Source organism: Procambarus clarkii, chromosome 24, assembly GCF_040958095.1.
Source record: "Procambarus clarkii isolate CNS0578487 chromosome 24, FALCON_Pclarkii_2.0, whole genome shotgun sequence".
NCBI lineage: Eukaryota > Metazoa > Arthropoda > Malacostraca > Decapoda > Cambaridae > Procambarus > Procambarus clarkii.
In genome coordinates this window covers 23,461,803-23,479,860 of record NC_091173.1, presented here as the reverse complement: position 1 = coordinate 23,479,860, position 18,058 = coordinate 23,461,803, and the positions used below count along the sequence as shown (strand labels likewise).

The 18,058-nt window shown below is 48.2% G+C and overlaps 1 protein-coding gene across 2 annotated transcripts in view; it reads left to right on the top strand.

Moving 5' to 3' along the window:
* The window catches only part of LOC123761596 (uncharacterized), a 136,910-nt gene that overhangs the window by 23,462 nt on the left and 95,390 nt on the right, over positions 1–18,058 (top strand). For both annotated transcript variants that reach the window (XM_069330750.1, XM_045747616.2), the window contains exon 5: positions 490–637. In XM_069330750.1, coding sequence (XP_069186851.1) covers positions 490–637 — 148 coding nt within the window. The remainder of the gene's footprint in view (positions 1–489; positions 638–18,058) is intronic.

The following is an 18,058-nucleotide window of genomic DNA, read 5'->3' as shown; positions in this document are numbered from 1 at the left end:
GCCCTTGGACATTCTGGGATTTTTTTCCAAGATGGCTGCCACTCACTGGAGGCCCGAAGAGTCCATTTCGCACACAACCTACTACACGCGCGTTTTGAATGGGTATGAAATATTAAGGTGTTTTCTCAGTTCGTGCAGTTTCCCACTGACCGAGTTTTTTCAGCTGGCGCAGTCCAGTGATTAAGAACTCCAAGTGACTGATGACCCCAAACTAATTTAACACATGTCAGTTCTGTTAGCTTCAGGGAGCTGATGGGGCTCCCCCAGAAAATTCCATTTGCAAAGTTACTCAAGGGGGAGGGGGTAAATTTAGGAAACGTTGGATTATCAGATTATCCTGGATGGAGCGTGGGTGCTGGCTCAGAGTGCAGCCAAGGGACCTTGGCTCAAAAGTAATCCTTTCTTTAACTGTACACAATTTAGCAAAATTTTTATTTTATGTTTTATAATAGTTATTAGTTTTGATTGTTCTATTTTTTCTATTTCCAGCTTATTTGCACAGGTGTCAAATGTACTGGCCTTGACTGTGGTATTTTGGTTTGATTTCTCTCATTCAGAAGAAGTGCCTTTTACACCAAAGGAGTTTTCCATGAAGGGGTTTCCATTCTTCTTTGCAGTTTCTATCTACTGCTATGAGGTAAGGACTCAATATTGATGTATGAATTTTACCATAAGTTTAATTAAATATAATAATTGATGTTTTTATTCTTAGATGGGATTATCTCTGTATATTATACAATATGGATGATATACATTAGGTGATGATAGGGAAAATGGCTGAGAATATTATGACAAAATATGTATTTATTAAGGATAATGGTATAGATGTTTGGTGTAATAAGTTGATGAAAAAGTTAAGATGTCAGAGATTAATGAGAAGGAAAAAGGATGCATGGGAAAACATTGCTGCAGAAGGTTGTCAAGTGATTTAAGAGAAAGAAAGATGAAATATAATGGAAAAAAAATTGTAAAAAAAACGGCGTTAAATGTAATGAAATGCCAGTTTCTGGGTGAGCCACAGAGGCTCCCTCTAGCTATCATACTGATTAAGCAACCTGTCCTCTTACAAATAACGTTGCTTTTCACTTATATGCACGCTATGGCCAAAAATTAACATAATTTGAAATGAAATTACTTCATGAAAGTTATGTACTGTCCCGTTTTCTGTTTTGAGTCATGTGGCTTACTTGGTTAGGTTAGGAGAGGAAACTTTCAATAAAGTTTTTATGATGTTTTGACTCCTTTGGAGAACTTCTTGCCCTCCTTATCTACCAGAGAAACCTTAACTTGCTGTTTTGAAAAAAAAAAAATATTATATTTTCACTTACACCCCACTCCATCTTTTTACCATTTATGATGGTAATCCGTTCCCAGAGACGTATCATAAGTCGAAACGATTTTTCCCATAAGAAATAAAGGGAATTAAATACACCCTCAAAAATTTTACTTAAAAATACATTATACTGAATACAATTTTTTTCTCTAACTACAATACAGTACATATGTTTATCTAACCTCTATGGAGGACTCTTGATGGCGTATGGAAGATGGTGATGAGGGGGAGAAGGAGAGGTGTTAATGTTTGGAAGGGGAGTCCCCTTCCATTATAACATCAGGCAGTGAGGACCTCTCAGGGGTGCATTATCTGGCACGTTTTGCTTGCATACCACTAGGTCCTGGTTGTGGCTCACTGCTCAATTTTCTCACTAGAAATTGTTCCATTGATGATTGATTTTCCCTTCTTTCCAACACTTGTCTGTAGTGAGGCATCACATTGTCATTAAAAAGATCAATGCAATGGGTTGTTACAGCTTTATCTGGGGGATTCTTTTTAGCAAAACTTTGCAGTCCTTCCCATACTGCACACATTTTCTTAATTAATGAGGAAGGGACATCCTCTAATGCTGCCTCCTCCTCCTTTTCCTCTGAAGATATATTGTACTGCCTAGTTAGTTCAACAACACGAGTACCATTTCTGGGGGGGGGGGGGTCCCTTCCACTCCCCGGAGCTTATCCAGGCTGATATGCTAATGTCAAACTTTGGCATCAGTCATGTGTGTGGAGTTCTATGGGCCTACCGGGGATCATGAGCCAGAACCTGGCCCCCCCTCAGAGAGGCAAGGGGAGCAATGACCTATAGAAACCCCCGTATGGTTGGAAGCATTCTATGTCTGCCATTGACTGGGTCAGGCACCCAGAAAGGTAAGCATCCCAAAACAAACCCCCCTATTTTGGTGAAATTATTGCTACCACAAGCCGAACAGGTGGATAGAACTCCCTTAAAAGACACGCGCAAACTATCATGACTCACACGTCGCCGCGCCGCTGTCTGCTCAGCTCCCCCCTCCCCGGGAGGGGGAAGGGGGAGCCCCAGACCTACCATACCTGCTATCAACCATCAGTTCTTTGGCTGATGCTAAAGGCTGAGGTCATGTGCTCCGACTCCGGTGGTTGTTTCAGCACTGTACCTAGAGTGTAGTGAATGTCTTCTAGGTGGTGCGTGAGCCAGGAGTGAGTCTCCAGTACTCGGGTGCATGTGCCTAGGGTTACTTTCCCTAGGTGCCCTGTAAGTACTGCCTTTGGGGTTTGGGGCCACCTTCCACAAGTTCCTTGGGTTCTGCCTCTGCTAGGCCGGTTACTGCTTGGTTTTCAGCCTCCCTTTGTGTGCTCGGGTGTTCTGTCTCCCTTGTTTGCCTTAAGGTAAGGGGCAGTTTTGCACTGGTGGGGCGCAGGGTACTGCGCAGCTTGTTTTCACTGATCATGGCCGCTGGCTCTGTTCCGCCAGGGTACGCTGTCCTCTTGCGGGGTTTTCTTTTTCTTTTTGTTCATCTGCCTGGTGGGGGGGTCGGCCTTCGTTCTTGTCCCCTGTGTACCAAGTATTCTTCCTTCTTCAGGTGATTCCGCCTACTAGGTCCCCGTGAGTGTACACATTTTGGGGGTTCAGTTCTTAGGAGATTGTTAGGTAGCTTTGGGAGCCGGTTAGCAAAACCCTGCCTGGGATTACCTGAGTGCGAGTCCTCTTATAGTAAGCACTCAGGACCCTGGGAAACCCCTGGGGGCACTTGGGTCCGATGGATGTGACCCCGGAGTCCCCCCCCCCCCCCCCTTCGCTTCCAGCGAGTTTGAGGGTTGCTCTCACCTCTTGTCTCAGGGTGGCTTTCTCTGTCTTTGCCTCCATCTGCTGCCTGTGGGGTCGGTGATGCCTTCGGCCCGAAGTCTTGCGAGTTTTGTTGCTTGTTGTGAATCGGTTACCCAGTCTTATGCTGACTATGCAGTTGCAGGCAGCACGGGCATTGCACGTTGAGCTTCGTTGGTGGCAACGCTCTCGGTTGTTTGCTCCCCGGAAGCCCCGAGGCTGCCCTGTTTTGGTTGATGTTGGGGCTTGGGGGTGTTGGTTGCTTCGGTTCCTTCCACACCCCCTTTTCTTTCCGCTGTTGCGATCTAATCTGGTTCCCTCCTTCCTACTTGCATCTGGCTCCTTACCGTCTGTGGGTTAGGGGCGGGATCGTTGGTTTTAAGACTCGGGCAATCTCGGGGAATTCCCCTTCTGGGGTAGCGACGGGGCCATTCAAGCCTGTTCCTCCAGCCGTGTTGTAAGAGTCTGCCAGTGGGCTCCCTTCCTTAGTTTTTTCGCAGCTGCCCCATTTTTTTCTTGTGTGGCCGGGGCTTTGTGGAGACAGCTCGGCCCCGGGGTCTGCGTGTGGGTTCCCGGGGCTGGGGGGCTGACTTGGGGGGACTAGGGCCCCGTTGGACCCCGCGGGGGGGGGGGGTCTACCCTCTAGGCGGAGCTTGCCGTTTCGCTGAGTGGGGTTTTTTTCCTTCCCCTCGCTGTACGAGTTTTTGGGCATCAGCCCCTCTCCAGGCTCGGTTCCTTGTCCCTCGAGTCGGATGGTTCCATCCTGAAGGTGGGTGCTTTCCTCCGTTATTCCTCCCCTTTTTCTTGGGACGGGATGTCTCCTCCATGATCCCCTCTTCTTGGGGTTCTACATGACTTTTGGTCTCGGGTGCAACTGTGCCTTTATGTGCTTTCGTACCTTGTGCTTGCTTCTGTGTTCTCGAGGGTTCGGGCAGGTTTTCACTACTTCCCGTGTTATTGGAACATCTGTTGTCTTTCGATGTGGCCTCCCTCTGGTCCTTTGTGGTCCTTTGTTGGTCCTTTTCTGTGCTTCTTCTTGGTTTTCGGTCCTGTCTCGTTCTTTGTGCAGCGGCGCTGATCGTTTTCTTTGTGTACTCCTAGTCCGGGATGCCCGATTGGGCTACTGAGTTCCCAATTGCGTTTCTCATCTTCCTTTCGTAAGCCGGCTATATTGTCGCCGCTTACTCCTCTTTTGGCCCCTGTGATGGGCTGTTTCTTCTATTTAGCGGTTCACTCGGGTCACGTACTGTTTGGCTACTTTTCTTATAAAGTAGTACTAGTTGGCGCCTTCCCGCGGAGCAGGTTGTGCGGTTTGGACAGCGTGTCCTGCGCATGCACCGTGGGAGTTTGTTTTGGTCTGGGCGGTGTGCACCAGTGCTGGTGTTTTACGTCCTTTTTTCTCGAGTGCTTCGCCTCTTGCTTTTCTCCATTCTCCAGCCTGTGCCCAATAGCTCGTGGGGTGGTCTGGATTGCAGCTATGGGAAGGATGCTGGGGTTTTCCCTGTGTAATGGGTGTGGGGCGTCTCTTTTGCCTCTACCCTGATCTCCTGCGTGTGCAGCTTTGGCCTTCCCCTGGCGGTGCTCCTGGGATCTTCTCGGCAACGTTGTATCGCGACACGTTCGTGCCTACGTTCGACAAGTGAGTTTCTGCGGTTTCGCGTCTCTTTCGGCCAGTCACTAGATACATTTCTATTTATATAGATATATTTATATAAATATGTCTATATGAAATACATATATATTTTTGAATACGGATACAAGACCGTCAGCACACAGGTGACTGTCCCTATTTCGACCTGTCCAGTCCCACTCATGTGCATGTCCAATCTATGCTCGAGTCGATCGGTGGACCCACCTCATCCATGCTGCGAGGTGCGATGGTTTAGGTGCAGGTTATGTGCTCACCTAGTTGTGCTTGGGGGGGTTGAGCTCAGGCTCTGGTCCCGCCTCTCCGCCTTCAGTCACCTGGTGTGCAGGTTCTTGGGCCTACTGGCCCAAGAATCGTATCTACGTTTGACCCTGTCTGGAGTCAGCCTCCACCATTTCTCTGCCTTCGCCAAGGAAAGTTGCTACATGTTGCGTGGGGTGCATGTTGCTGGTGCACGTGTGCATTGGTAACGTGTACCGCAGTGACATGTGGTCCTTGTTTTTGTGCGTCTGTCCTCGCCTGGTTGTCCGCCCCTGGTTTTGCTTCCTGGGGTTGGGCTTCAGCTCTTTCGTCCTGCCTCTTCCCTGTCTCTTCCCTGACATCTCCTGGGCTTTGTCATGTTTGCACTTGCAGTTGTGTGTGGGGTCAGCTCCCCCACTTTCCTTCCACGAGCATTCCAATTGTTTCTGCTCTGCCGCTGGAATGTTTCCTTCTTGCATTTCTTTGGCTTTTTGAGTGCTCCTTCCCCCTGTGTCACATGGTGCATGTGCACTGGTGTGCATTGGTCTGTCTTCGTTGCTCGTACCCCTTGGTTTGGGTACTGGTCTAGTGGCAACTCTTTGCACCTTCTTCAGTTTGGTTTGTTGGGTCAGGGCCTGCGACTTTGTGGGTTGGTCTTGTCCCTTTCGTTCCTCATCTTCTTGCTTCACTCTTGTCCCTGGCCGCTGGTGCTGTTCTTCTGGTCTTTTTCTCGTTTTCCCCTACACACTGTTGTGTGTTTTCTTTGTGCCTTTTGGCCTTCCTGTTGCCAGGTTTGGGTTCCTGTTTTCCTGGCTTGCCTGCCTGTTGGCATTTTCAGGGTCTCGTCGTGTTCCTTCTCTAGAGTCTCACATCGGACCTGTAGTTTCCGATCTCCTAGCGAGCTAGCGAGCATTAGGGTTTTTCTGTTCGGCAGACGTTCCATCTCCTTCCTTGCCGGCTTAGGTTTCCGGCTCTGCTTCCTCGGTGGTCGCGCCCGAGATCTTTTCGCGGCTCCGCCTCTTCCTAGGCTCGGATGAACCTCGACGGGACCGGTTAGGTTCTGCCTTGAGTCTCTCGCCTTCAGTTGGTGGTCAGGTGACTTCGTTGTTGGTGTCCCATCTGCATGCTTCTTCTTGGCGGCAGTATGGGGTATTTTGGCAGTCCTTCCTTTTCCTTCTGTCCCTTCTTGGGTAGCTGCTTGTTGGAGTCAGCTTGGCTTTTCTGGTGGGGGTTGGGGGCCGTCATCTTGCCACATACTATCGCCTCGTTTCATGCGGCGCTGGTGGACCTGCTTCGGCTTGCTTTCGGTCTTGGTGTTACATCTGTTCGATTCGTAATCTCTCTCGTGCGTTGTTTCACCTCCGGCCTGCTCTTGTGCCGCTTGAGCCATCCTGGTCTCTGGACTGCGTGCTTTTTCTTCTCCTTGATTGGTTGTCGCCCCTTCGGTTCGGGTTTGTTTCTCGAGGGCTCTTTTTCCTGTTGGCATTTGCCTCTTGGGGTTGGGTCGCTGAGCTTCTTGCTCTCCTCCGGCGCAGGGGTTTCTGCTCCTTCAGTCGTGGCGATTGGTTTGTTCGGTTGCAGCCGTCTCCCTCTTTTCTGGCACGGAATGAGGCTGCTGCTTTCCGGAGGGGTCCTTGGTTTGTCGGGCCGGGGGTGCATCATGTTTTGTGTTTGTTTGCGGCCTTCTGCTGCTCTTTGCACGCCACGGCTTCTGTGTCCTGGATGAGCTTTGGGTTGACCCGGTACCTTTCTTTCCTGTTAGTGGGTGAAGATCTCCCGGGTCGTCCGCCTCGTTATTGCGGCTAGCCATCCTGTGTTCCTTCCCTGTGACCCTGGCATTCATCGGTTCGCTGCTCTTGCTGCCGTCTTGGCAGCATGTCCTAGTTGGCATTCGGGCACCAGGCTTTTGGCAGTCGTACGGGGGCCTGGATGCTCGATGGCTCGTGTCGTTCCGGGCCCATTCGGGCCTGTGTCGCCTTGGGTTGGCGGTTGCAGCCAGTTGTCTTGACTTTGAGTTGGGGAGTGGGTAGCGACCGCCTCCCAGGTACATCCCTCTTTTTTTATCTGTGTGTAGTTAGCCCCCGGGAGCCGAAGGGGCTCGCCCCAGAAAGTTAGCGTTGAATGTAATGAAACTCCATTTTCTGGGCGAGACCCAGAGGCTCCCTGGCATCCCTCCCTCCGTCTGGTCGGCGATTTTTCGCGTTTTTGACATCCAGTCTCAGAATTGATGGTGGATAGCCGGCGCAGTAGGTCTGGCGCTCCCCCTTCCTTCTCCCGGGGAGGGGGGAGCTGCGCAGACAGCGGCACATCGACGTGTGATGTCATGATCATTTGCTCGTTTCTTTTAGCGGTGTTCTATCCACCTGTTTGGCTTGTGGTAGCAATAATTACACCAAAATAGGGGGTTTGCTTTGGGACCCGTACCTTTCTGGGTACCTGACCCGGTCGATGGCAGACATAGAATGCTTCCAACTACACGGGGGTTTCTATAGGCCATAGGCTCCCCTTACCTCTCTGAGGGGGCCAGGTTCTGGCTTGTGGTTCCCGGTAGGCCCATAGAACTCCATACACATGACTGATGCCAAAGTCTGACATTAGCATATCAGCCTGGATAAGCTTCGGGGAGCCTCTGGGTCTCACCCAGAAAATGTCGTTTCATTATATTCAACGCTGGTTTTTCATGTTTACGTATGATCTCTTGTTTTTCCTCTATGGTCATTCTTACTTGTGTTTTCATATGTTGAGCCTTACCACTGACTTTCTTGGGACCCATGGCGTGATACAGAGCACCACTTGGTTTCCAAACCCCGTGGGGACGAGACCCGTCGGTTAACATGTAAGTTCGTAAATGAGAAATAGAGGGAAAAAATAAACTAGAAATGTAAAAAGAAATTTTTCCGAAAAATTTATGAAAAACTAGGGGAAAAAATTGACAGGTTCGTAGCGTAAATGCGACCGTATTTTGTTTGTACTCATCAATAAGTGAAGTCCTGATCCGCTTCATAAAAGTCCTTAATTGTTCCTAGCTGATTATTAAGACATCTGGCAAACATCCTCTGGATGTTTCCTGCCAGCCTGCAGGCACATCCTGCCAGCCAGCCTGCAGGCACATCCTGCCAGCCAGCTAGCCTGCAGGCACATCCTGCCAGCCAGCTAGCCTACAGGAACATCCTGCCAGCCAGCCTGCCTCCCTCCCTGTCATCATGCTAATGGGTCGAGTGTGTTCGGCTTATCTTCAGGAGTGAGTCGGTGTCTCTCCCACCACCCCCACCACCGACAAACCACCCCCCTACATCCCATACTCTCTCTTCAAGGTCACGCGGTGTGATTACCCCTCCCTGCCTCCCTGCCTGCCAGCCGGCCTACCAGCCGGCCTGCCTGCCTGCCAGCCTGCCAGCCGGCCTGCCAGCCAGCCAGCCTGCCTGCCTGCCAGCCGGCCTGCCTGCCTGCCAGCCTGCCAGCCGGCCTGCCTGCCAGCCGGCCTGCCTGCCTGCCTGCCTGCCTGCCTGCCAGCCTGCCAGCCAACCTGCCTGCCTGCCTGCCAGCCAACCTGCCTGCCTGCCTGCCTGCCTGCCTGCCTGCCTGCCTGCCTGCCTGCCTGCCTGCCTGCCTGCCTGCCTGCCTGCCTGCCTGCCTGCCTGCCTGCCTGCCTTTCCCTCCCTCCCTTCCTAATTCTCACTACTTCCCTCCCTTCCTGCCTACCTCCTAGCCTCTCTCCCTACCTCTCCCTCCCTCTCTCCTAGCATCTCTCCCTCCCTCCCTCCTAGCATCTCTCCCTCCCTCTCTTTCTGACTAATTCTTCCCCCTCTCTCACTGATTCTCCCCCTCGCTCAAACTGCCTCCCACCTAAGCTCCCCCATCCATCCACCCACTGGTCAGCTATCACTGACTCAATGCGTGCATTTGGAGCCAACATGGTGCACAGATGTTTCTTGATTGTGTAGATAAGTAAAACAAAAGCACAGAATGAACATTCCAGCCTTATGACAATTTAAAATAATAGGAATAATAGGCCATGAATCTGTGAAGTCACAGTGGGCAAACTGGACCATCTCCCACCCACCACCACAGGCCGGCGTGACGCTTGGCGGACCCCTTCTTAGCATGACTCCCCAACCCCAATTGGGAAACTAGAAGTTTCGGATAACTAAAGTTCGGAAACCAAGTGGTGCTCTGTATATAATAATCAGTTTTATGCTCAAAAAGCAAAAAATCACCACAAAAATAGAATTTTTTATAAGCGTGATCGTCACTAAGCAGGCAGCTCTAGTAAACTGAGGCAGGTCGGCCCGCGTGACCAGGAACCACACACTCGGTCAACGCAAACGTGTACCAACAAATATCGTAAGTCGAGTTGCATTTTTCGATCAAATTTACATTGTAAGTTGAGGCAATCGTAAGTCAAGGTGCCACTATTTTCATTTTCAAATTACAGTATCCACTCAATTTAACGGCCTATATGGGGCTGTACCCTGGTCGTTATTTCCGGAGCTCCGGTATTTCCGAAGTTAAGATGTCGGTAATTTTTCAAGTAACATTCAGGTAGTATATACTTTATACTGTATAACAAGTGGACCACACAACAAGTGAACCATATAAACCAAACACCTCCTTCCCTCCCCTCTCTCAATGTCTTCCCTCCCCTCCCTCATTATCTTCCATCCCCTCCCTCATTATCTTCCACCCCCTCCCTCATTATCTTCCATCCCCTCCCTCATTATCTTCCATCCCCTCCCTCATTATCTTCCATCCCCTCCCTCATTATCTTCCATCCCCTCCCTCAATGCGTTCCTCATAACATGAGAACAGCAGGTGATGAAGGAAGGAGCTACTAATGGGGTCGAAGGAGCTGCTATAAAAGGGTCTAGGCCTGGCTACCCGGACATCTGTCAGCATCTGCTCGCAGATGCCAGCTGTGCATAATTCATAAATAAAACTATATTTGTTTAACAAATAGGAAACTATAAAACATGTTATTGATTAATCATGTATAGTTATATACGAAAATTAACATATTTTGGCATAAATATTTTACAACTAAGATTACAAAATTTAATACAGTATGGGGTGAGAGGTTTGGCACCATCGCCTTGGTCAGCAATTCTGCCCTCCGCCTTCCTTACCACCACCCCTCTCCCTGCCTCCCTCAACACCACCCCTCTCCCTACCTCCCTCAACACCACCCCTCTCCCTGCCTCCCTCAACACCACCACTTTCCCTACCTCCCTCAACACCACCCCTCTCCCTACCTCCTTCAACACCACCCCTCTCCCTGCCTCCCTCAACACCACCCCTCTCCCTACCTCTCTCAACACCACCCCTCTCCCTACCTCCCTCAACACCACCCCTCTCCCTGCCTCCATCAACACCACCCCTCTCCCTGCCTCCTTCAACACCACCCCTCTCCCTGCCTCCCTCACCACCACCCCTCTCCCTGCCTCCCTCACCACCACCCCTCTCCCTACCTCCCTCAACACCACCCCTCTCCCTGCCTCCCTCAACACCACCCCTCTCCCTGCCTCCCTCAACACCACCCCTCTCCCTACCTCTCTCAACACCACCCCTCTCCCTACCTCCCTCAACACCACCCCTCTCCCTGCCTCCCTCAACACCACCCCTCTCCCTGCCTCCCTCAACACCACCCCTCTCCCTGCCTCCCTCACCACCACTCCTCTCCCTGCCTCCCTCACCACCACCCCTCTCCCTGCCTCCCTCAACACCACCCCTCTCCCTGCCTCCCTCAACACCACCCCTCTCCCTGCCTCCCTCAACACCACCCCTCTCCCTGCCTCCCTCACCACCACTCCTCTCCCTGCCTCCCTCACCACCACCCCTCTCCCTGCCTCCCTCAACACCACCCCTCTCCCTACCTCCCTCAACACCACCCCTCTCCCTACCTCCCTCAACACCACCCCTCTCCCTACCTCCCTCAACACCACCCCTCTCCCTACCTCCCTCAACACCACCCCTCTCCCTACCTCCCTCAACACCACCCCTCTCCCTGCCTCCCTCAACACCACCCCTCTCCCTGCCTCCTTCAACACCACCCCTCTCCCTGCCTCCTTCAACACCACCCCTCTCCCTGCCTCCCTCAACACCACCCCTCTCCCTACCTCCCTCAACACCACCCCTCTCCCTACCTCCCTCAACACCACCCCTCTCCCTGCCTCCCTCAACACCACCCCTCTCCCTGCCTCCTTCAACACCACCACTCTCCCTGCCTCCCTCAACACCACCACTTTCCCTACCTCCCTCAACACCACCACTCTCCCTACCTCCCTCAACACCACCCCTCTCCCTACCTCCCTCAACACCACCCCTCTCCCTGCCTCCTTCAACACCACCACTCTCCCTGCCTCCCTCAACACCACCACTTTCCCTACCTCCCTCAACACCACCCCTCTCCCTGCCTCCTTCAACACCACCCCTCTCCCTGCCTCCCTCACCACCACCCCTCTCCCTGCCTCCCTCACCACCACCCCTCTCCCTGCCTCCCTCACCACCACCCCTCTCCCTACCTCCCTCAACACCACCCCTCTCCCTACCTCCCTCAACACCACCCCTCTCCCTACCTCCCTCAACACCACCCCTCTCCCTGCCTCCTTCAACACCGCCACTCTCCCTGCCTCCCTCAACACCACCCCTCTCCCTGCCTCCCTCAACACCACCCCTCTCCCTGCCTCCCTCAACACCACCCTCTCCCTGCCTCCCTCAACACCACCCCTCTCCCTACCTCCCTCAACACCACCCTCTCCCTGCCTCCATCAACACCACCCCTCTCCCTGCCTCCATCAACACCACCCCTCTCCCTGCCTCCCTCAACACCACCCCTCTCCCTGCCTCCCTCAACACCACCCCTCTCCCTGCCTCCCTCACTACCACCACCAATACTCTCCCTACCACCCTCACCACCACCCCCAACACTCTCCCTGCCTCTCCCCCTCAATGCCTCCCTCCATCAATCACTGCCTCCCATCCCTCTCGCAAGGCCTTGGAGGTCGGTGGCCTGTTGCCACGTGAGGGGCCGCCGATGCCAAAACAAACTCAATACCGACCTTCGGTAATATCGACCACCAGACTGGTATATGAGGGTCCAGATACCGATCTGCCAAACTGGTCGTTATTACCGGCAGATCGGTATAAAAGAGGCCGTTAAATTGAGTGGATACTGTATGTCCGTTTTTGGCCCTACTGCATACGAGCGAAAAGCGACAATATTTGTAAAAGGACAGGTTGGATTAAGTATTGAACTACTTGAATGTCATTAGTCGTAGAGTACTTTTTGCCTACTGGTACCATGAGCCAGAACTGGGCCCACTATATGAAACACAGGGAGCGATTTACAGTTAACTTTACATTTAAAGTTTATCATCTTTCCCAGCACCAGGGAAGCATCCAGAAAGATAGGCAAATAAAAAAAGGACAATTTACTGCACAATTTAAAACATGAGACCAAAGCCCTAATATTGCCAAAAGAACTTCTCCACAATGAAAACAAACAACGAAAACGTTTTCCAACTAAACCCTCCCCTTTTCCACCTCCTTCCTCATTGGGAGGAGGAGGGATAAGACTGGGCAGACACCGGTCAGTTCCAGCATGATAAAACAATTGCCGCTCTGAGGGACGGAAGGCGCCTCTGAGGCTCACCCAGAAACTGGTGTTTCATATCATTCAATGCTGATTTTCTGTAGGAAATGCATCGACTCCCTGAAGCTAACTACTCACAGAAAAGGACAAAATTGGGGACTTATCTGGGAGACAGAAGCATCGCACGTATAAAGTCGAAGGTGATACCAACGGCTGCGACACACACCCCCAAGGCAACACAAGGCCACAGAGGACAGAGACATTAACCCTTAAACCGCACATATCATATATACATTATATATATAACATTTGTGACAAAACTGAATCCGCGCACATCATTTATATATGCTTTCGTGTCAAGCTCTATAATTTAAACGCCCCGCCTGGGATAGGGGCAGCTCTAGTACAGCCACGACCACTAGTTGCCAGATGCCACCTAGAAAAAAAATCCAGGCCAACATTCTTCGGTGTTAGAGTGTCAGTATTGAGCAAGCCACCAAGGCTGGTGCTCACAGCACGAGCTCACAGCACCATTGTTCAGCTTTTGACCACAGCATCGCCTACAAATGCCATAATATAAATGATACTGCTATTATTTAGCGATGATAGTATTATAGAAGACCCCTGACTGTGATAAAACTGACCAGGATTCTGATAATAGCAGGATTGTGGTGATATATAGTGCTCTGCTCCATGGAGGGAGGAGTAAGGCTGTGGGAATGATGGTTGTGGCTTCGTCTTCTGACTGTGTATGACCACCTTTTATTGACTGCACTCACCATACCAGCTTAGTGGTTCGCTATGGTGAACACAAATGTAGGTACAGGTACTTATATATAACGTGTGTATAGTGTGAGATAACAACAAGAGGAGTAGGTTGGGAGCCGCCATTTTGTTGAGGGAGATGCGTCGTCTGCACGACATGTCATGTTGTTTACTGGTGGCCACTATGGTCTTTGGGCACCATACCAGCTTATTTATACAGGTATGGTGAATAAAACAGGTAGATACTTATATATAATGTGTGTATATAGCGTAATAACACCACAAACAATATTGTTGGAGGAGAAATATTAGTGCGTCTGGCCTTGAGGGCGGCCGCCACCAGCTGACTGTGTGAATAGCTACGTCTTTGTGCCTTTACTCACCATACAAGCTTAGATGTACAGTTATGGTGAACAAAACATGTAAATATGTATATATAATGTCTGTGTATAGTGAATAAATGCAAAAACAGTATTGTGGGAGGAGAATACAATACAATACAATACAATACAATTTTATTTAGGTAAGGTACATACATACAATAAATTTTTACAGGGATTGGTTGACTTATAGGTAGAGCTAGTACATACAATGCCTAAAGCCACTATTACGCAAAGCGTTTCGGGCATGATAAACTTAAATGACAAACTTAATACTAATTGAGCATAATGAGTAGAATGAAAACAAGAAATGAAAACAAAGATGAAAAAACAGCACAAATACAATTATGTCGACAAACAGCGCTCTTTAAAGAAAAACAGACATTGGTTGACAATAGAAGGGTAAGGTAGGTTACAGGGAATTTATTAGGTATAGCTTCGTTTTTAACTTAAACTGGTTGAGAGAGGTACAGTCTTTAACATGGTTGGGAAGGTCATTCCACATTCTGGGCCCCTTGATTTGTAGAGCATTTCTAGTTTGATTAAGTCGTACTCTAGGAATATCAAAACTGTATTTATTTCTGGTGTGGTGCTCATGGGTTCTGTTACAACCTTCTATGAAGCTTTTGAGATCAGGATTGGCATTATAGTTTAGCGTTTTATATATGTATAATACACATGAGAGAATGTGCAGTGACTTAATGTCTAACATATTCAGAGATTTGAGTAGGGGTACCGAGTGATGTCTGGGGCCAGAATTGGATATTGTCCTAATAGCAGCTTTGTGTTGAGTAAGTAGAGGACGTAAGTGATTTTGGGTAGTAGAGCCCCAAGCACAAATACCATAGATGAGATATGGATAGATAAGGGAGTAATAGAGAGTCACCAGGGCAGGGCGTGGTACATAATATCTGATCTTAGAAAGAATGCCCACAGTTTTTGAAACTCTTTTTGATATGTTTAGAATGTGTCCCTGGAACTTCAGCTTGTGGTCAATGAGAATGCCAAGGAATTTGCCATCTAATTTGTTACAAATTTGGGTATTGTTTATTTTGAGATTTATTTGATTAGAGGATTTATTGCCAAACAGAATATAGAAAGTTTTGTCAATGTTAAGGGTGAGTTTGTTGGCAGTTAGCCACAGATGGACTTTATTTAGCTCAGTGGGGCGAGTGAGGTGTTGTTGAGGGAGGGAGTGGCGGTCACTCCTCGTTGCTTTTTTGACTCACAAGACCAACTTAGTAGTTCGTTATGGTGAAAAAAACATGCAGATACTTATATATAACCTGTTTATATAGTGTAACAACAGCAAAACTATTTGTTTATTGTTTTATGAAAATAATAATTGAATCGCTAATATGCACACCATAATTTTGAGTACAGCGATGGTTCACACATTTTATTATATAAATATACCATAATTAATGGAATATGGAATAATATTACTGCAAAAAAACTAAGACAAAATCTATCGGAGATAGTGAAATAATTGGGTAATAATATATTTGTGGCAACTGCCACAAATATTTGTGGCAACTGCCACAACTGTCTGACAGCTCAGGCGGAGTAGACCTTATCTGGCGAAGGCTCTGCCAACATCCCGTTTTTGCCAGACTTCCCTACCCTATTGCGGCTAAAATATGCCACCTACGATTTTTTTGTTATTTTTTCCGTGATCAGGGTACAAAAATGAACACCTCTATAACGAAAGAATTATTTGGATTTTTTTTTTCTTGCGCCTGTGGGTGTTAATTCCATTTGGGCCCCCTAGCGGTTTGAGGGTTAACAAGAAATCCAACAGTAAAGGCCCTATTAGATCTCTAAACTCCCCCGTGCCTGAATATCGGCCCAAGTCATGGTGTCAGAAACAGCCAACAAAGCGGTACACTTCCGAATATCATGAGCATTAGGGTAGACTGCAGGCCTGATGGCTGTGATGACCCTGTAATTACCTAAGTGTAGTTACAGGATGAGAGCTACGCTCGTGGTGTCCCGTCTTCCCAGCACTCTTTGTCATATAACGCTTTGAAACTACTGACGGTCTTGGCCTCCACCACCTTCTCACCTAACTTGTTCCAACCGCCTACCACTCTGTTTGCGAAAGTGAATTTTCTTATATTTCTTCGGCATCTGTGTTTAGCTAGTTTATATCTATGACCTCTTGTTCTTAAAGTTCCAGGTCTCAGGAAATCTTCCCTATCGATTTTATCAATTCCTGTTACTATTTTGTATGTAGTGATCATATCACCTCTTTTTCTTCTGTCTTCTAATTTTGGCATGTTTAATGCCTCTAACCTCTCCTCATAGCTCTTGCCCTTCAGTTCTGGGAGCCACTTAGTAGCATGTCTTTGCACCTTTTCCAGTTTGTTGATGTTCTTCTTAACACTTTCGCGCTTTAGATTAGAGATAACTCGTCACCGTTTTTTCTTACGATTCCGCATAACAGCCTACTTTTCTCGTCCATCGAAAAAATATTTCTATAAATTCCATTTTCTAACCGAAATGGATGGGGATACTCTCAGATTTTTCTCCATGAAATAGTTTTCATGGAGTTTCATTCATGGAGTTTTCATGGAAATAGAAATCATGTTATAGTTTGGAAGGACAAGCGCCCCGTCTCTGTCATCACCAATATCCACAATGCCGACACTACTCAAGCACAGCGCAGGAAACGCGTTCGTAAACGTGACAGGAGAACTGGAGTAGAAATTGTGAAAATGAACAAACCAAAGGCCATAGTGGATTACAATAAGTTCATGAAAGGTGTTGATCATTTTGATCAAATGGTCAAATATTATGAGTTTGCAAGAAAAACCCACAAATGGACCAAGAAGATCACTTTCTATTTTCTGCAAATGGCCATGCACAATGCATACGCATTGTATAACCACTACTCAACAGATACAAAAAAACTAACACTATTAGAGTTTCACGCAGTAGGAATAAAAGCCTTATTGGCGTGGAACAGCGAGGAATGGCCAACAACAACAACAACAACAAGTATACCACATGTTCCCGACATAGATGCCAGCGCAGCTCCTCCTGCTGACGCGGCAGTTTCAACACCCGGGCCATCTGGTGCTAGGCGTCCTCTGTTCACCTCAACACCTCAAGCCCACTCATCAACCACAAATTCTGAAATGGACATTGAGGACATAGAACCACTTGATGTTTCTGATTTCATAGAAGATTCTACTACAAGTTTGGTGGTTCCTGTAGAAGACAATATTCCTCCAGTGCATCCAAGAAATAGAAGAATTATAGATTCAGAACAACGTCTCAACTACAAGTTGACGCATGAACTCGTGCACTTGGTTAAAAAAAGGAGATGCCGTGTTTGTTTCAAGTCTGGCAAAAGGAGGGACGTGATATATGGATGTAAAACTTGTGATGTGGCACTGTGCGCTGCGCCTTGCTACACAAGGTACCACCGAAGAAAGATATTTTGGGTGGAGAAAAAATAACCACCGGCAACAGCTTCACTCCACCTAAGAAACATCAGATGAGCAACTTCAGGATCAGAAGCCTGAAGATGGTGGAGTGAAGAAAAAATGCTCAACTGTTGATCTTCAATCAACATAGACAGGGTAAGTACACCTATTTGGAATTTTTTATCATCTATAAGAAGTTATATTATATACGTTTTGTAGAGAATTTATTTGCGAATTTTTTGGTACCAGAATGAATATTATTTCACATAAACTTCTATGAGTAGAAAAAAAAAACACAAAGTATGTTTGGGGGTGTGGAGGGTGTGGCTCTGGGTGTGGCGGGCGTGTGGCAGTGGGTTCCCTTTAGCCGTTGATATATCCAACACGTGGGAAATATTTGTATGTGTTATGTATATGTCTGTGTAGGGAATTTTACTGCGATCACTGTCATACAAATTATAAAATGTTTCAACAAGTATAAACATGACAAACATCAAACGAACGAAAACAATGCGTTCGTTTCTGCCGCGAACGCATACTGAGCGACGTGGTTCTATATTTGGCGCTTCTCTTACACATGCTTTGTACAATTGTTATACATTTCATCTTATAGAAAATTTTATTGCAAACACATTGGTATAAAAAAGAAATACGTACATAGAAAAGTAGGGTCAGGAAACGTATAAATGTATAAACTTTCCAAGCATGATTTCCCCCCTGTGTTTTCGCCAGTGCGCTTGCGGCTAACTACTCTCCACTTCACACACTCTTGCGGGTGGGCAATTACCTATATTAAACATTCATATGCATATGTCCGTGTAGAGAATTTTATTGCGATTCCAATGATACCAAAATTAGCGATGTAGGACA